Genomic DNA, 1,438 nt, shown 5'->3' on the forward strand with positions numbered 1-1,438 from the left:
CGGGCGTGCTCCGAGCTATCTTCCTGGGGGATTGTGGGGCCAGCGGGGTGGCGTTTACTGCGTTCGTCGACGCATTTCGGCTTGACGGCATAGCACAATTCGACAAATTCACCTTGCTCCAATACAACAATGGCAATCAGTGCGCTCCTGAGGCGGCGCGAGCCGATCCACTAGGGCCATGGGGAACAGGGGCCTTAACAGGAGCCGGCTCCTGGCGGGTATTCACACGGAAAGGCTGCGGTGCGCGGTGCGCGGCTTCGTCGACCGCAGAGTCGGGAGCCTACCTGTATGTCGACACTCTCAACGTTGGGGGTCTTGTTTCTTCCATGAGATCGTGCGTTGGACAAGGCCCCGCGCTCGGCGAATATGCAGCGACGTGCAACGACCCCAGCGGCTTTGAGATCCGCAAACATGTGGATGAGGCACCCATGGGATACTATTGCACAGTTCGGTAAGTCCCAGCGTCTGAGGTTCTTTGAAGTGTAGCGTGGGCAGCGTCGATAAGGGCAGTTTCCTGGCAGTGAGGAGTTCGACAACAGAAGCTAGGTCTCGGGGTAGCCGGTGCTCAGCTAGATTTACAAAGTTCCCGGGCACTTCAGCCCTAAAGAAAGCGGCGATTATCGCCCCCAGAGACGAGAGTGTGATAAAACACAACCAAAGTGCGCGAGGCGATAGGCCAGCTACGTAGTCAGTGCGCAAAACACGCCCGTGCGAACTAAAAAAGTACTTCCTCCTGACTAGCCTAATTGTCGTTTCGTGAGACGGATCAACCAAATTCGACTAGTCGATCATAAAACGCGTGCAATTACGTTGGAATAAACGCATCCGCATGAAGTTTTGCTCTATTCCAACGTTTCTGGAGCAAAAGAGTGGCCGAAACGAGCGCGGCCCAGCCCCATGTTGAAGTTCAACTTGAATAGGCAGCCCTATGTTGAAGTAGCCTGTGGTCGTCAGCAGCCGCCGCCGGGCAGTGTGTGGGCCGCAGGGCTTCATGGATGTGCTCGGAGTTCGATGGAACGGCGTGTCCGGTGCTCTAGGCGCCTCGAATGGCTCACATGGACCACACGATGTCAATAAGTGCAACTTGAACATAGGCGTGGGGAAGTTCAACATAAAATTACCATAGCCCGGCTCGACAACCACAGGTGGCGCAGCAGTGTTATGAATTCCATGGAGGGCATCAGTTGTGAGCTTGTTTGAGCTCTAGAGCTCGAACGAGTCGATTCTCAGCACTCGTTTTGTTTGTTGTTGAGCCTTTGCAGCGAACCGACAATTAGGTGTGTAAGGACTAGTAATATAGGAGAGTTTTCTCTAGTTAGAGGAATATGAGAGTATCCCTAGTTCGCTCCCCTAGTTATGCCCCTCCTCTCTCCCCTTGTAATTTACTTCCGTCCACTTGGCCTTTCGTATCTCCCACTAGCCTGAAGCTCAAGGAAGT

The 1,438-nt window shown here is 53.9% G+C and overlaps 1 protein-coding gene across 1 annotated transcript in view; it reads left to right on the forward strand.

Moving 5' to 3' along the window:
• AURANDRAFT_55087 (hypothetical protein) overlaps positions 1–736 on the forward strand; it is a gene marked incomplete at both ends in the record, with an annotated part of 2,060 nt that extends 1,324 nt beyond the window's left edge. Inside the window, 2 exons of the mRNA XM_009042347.1 lie at positions 1–451; positions 547–736. Coding sequence (XP_009040595.1) covers positions 1–451; positions 547–688 — 593 coding nt within the window. The remainder of the gene's footprint in view (positions 452–546) is intronic.
• Positions 737–1,438: the final 702 nt, after the last annotated feature.

The sequence above is a fragment of the Aureococcus anophagefferens genome (genome assembly GCF_000186865.1).
Source record: "Aureococcus anophagefferens unplaced genomic scaffold AURANscaffold_30, whole genome shotgun sequence".
NCBI lineage: Eukaryota > Pelagophyceae > Pelagomonadales > Pelagomonadaceae > Aureococcus > Aureococcus anophagefferens.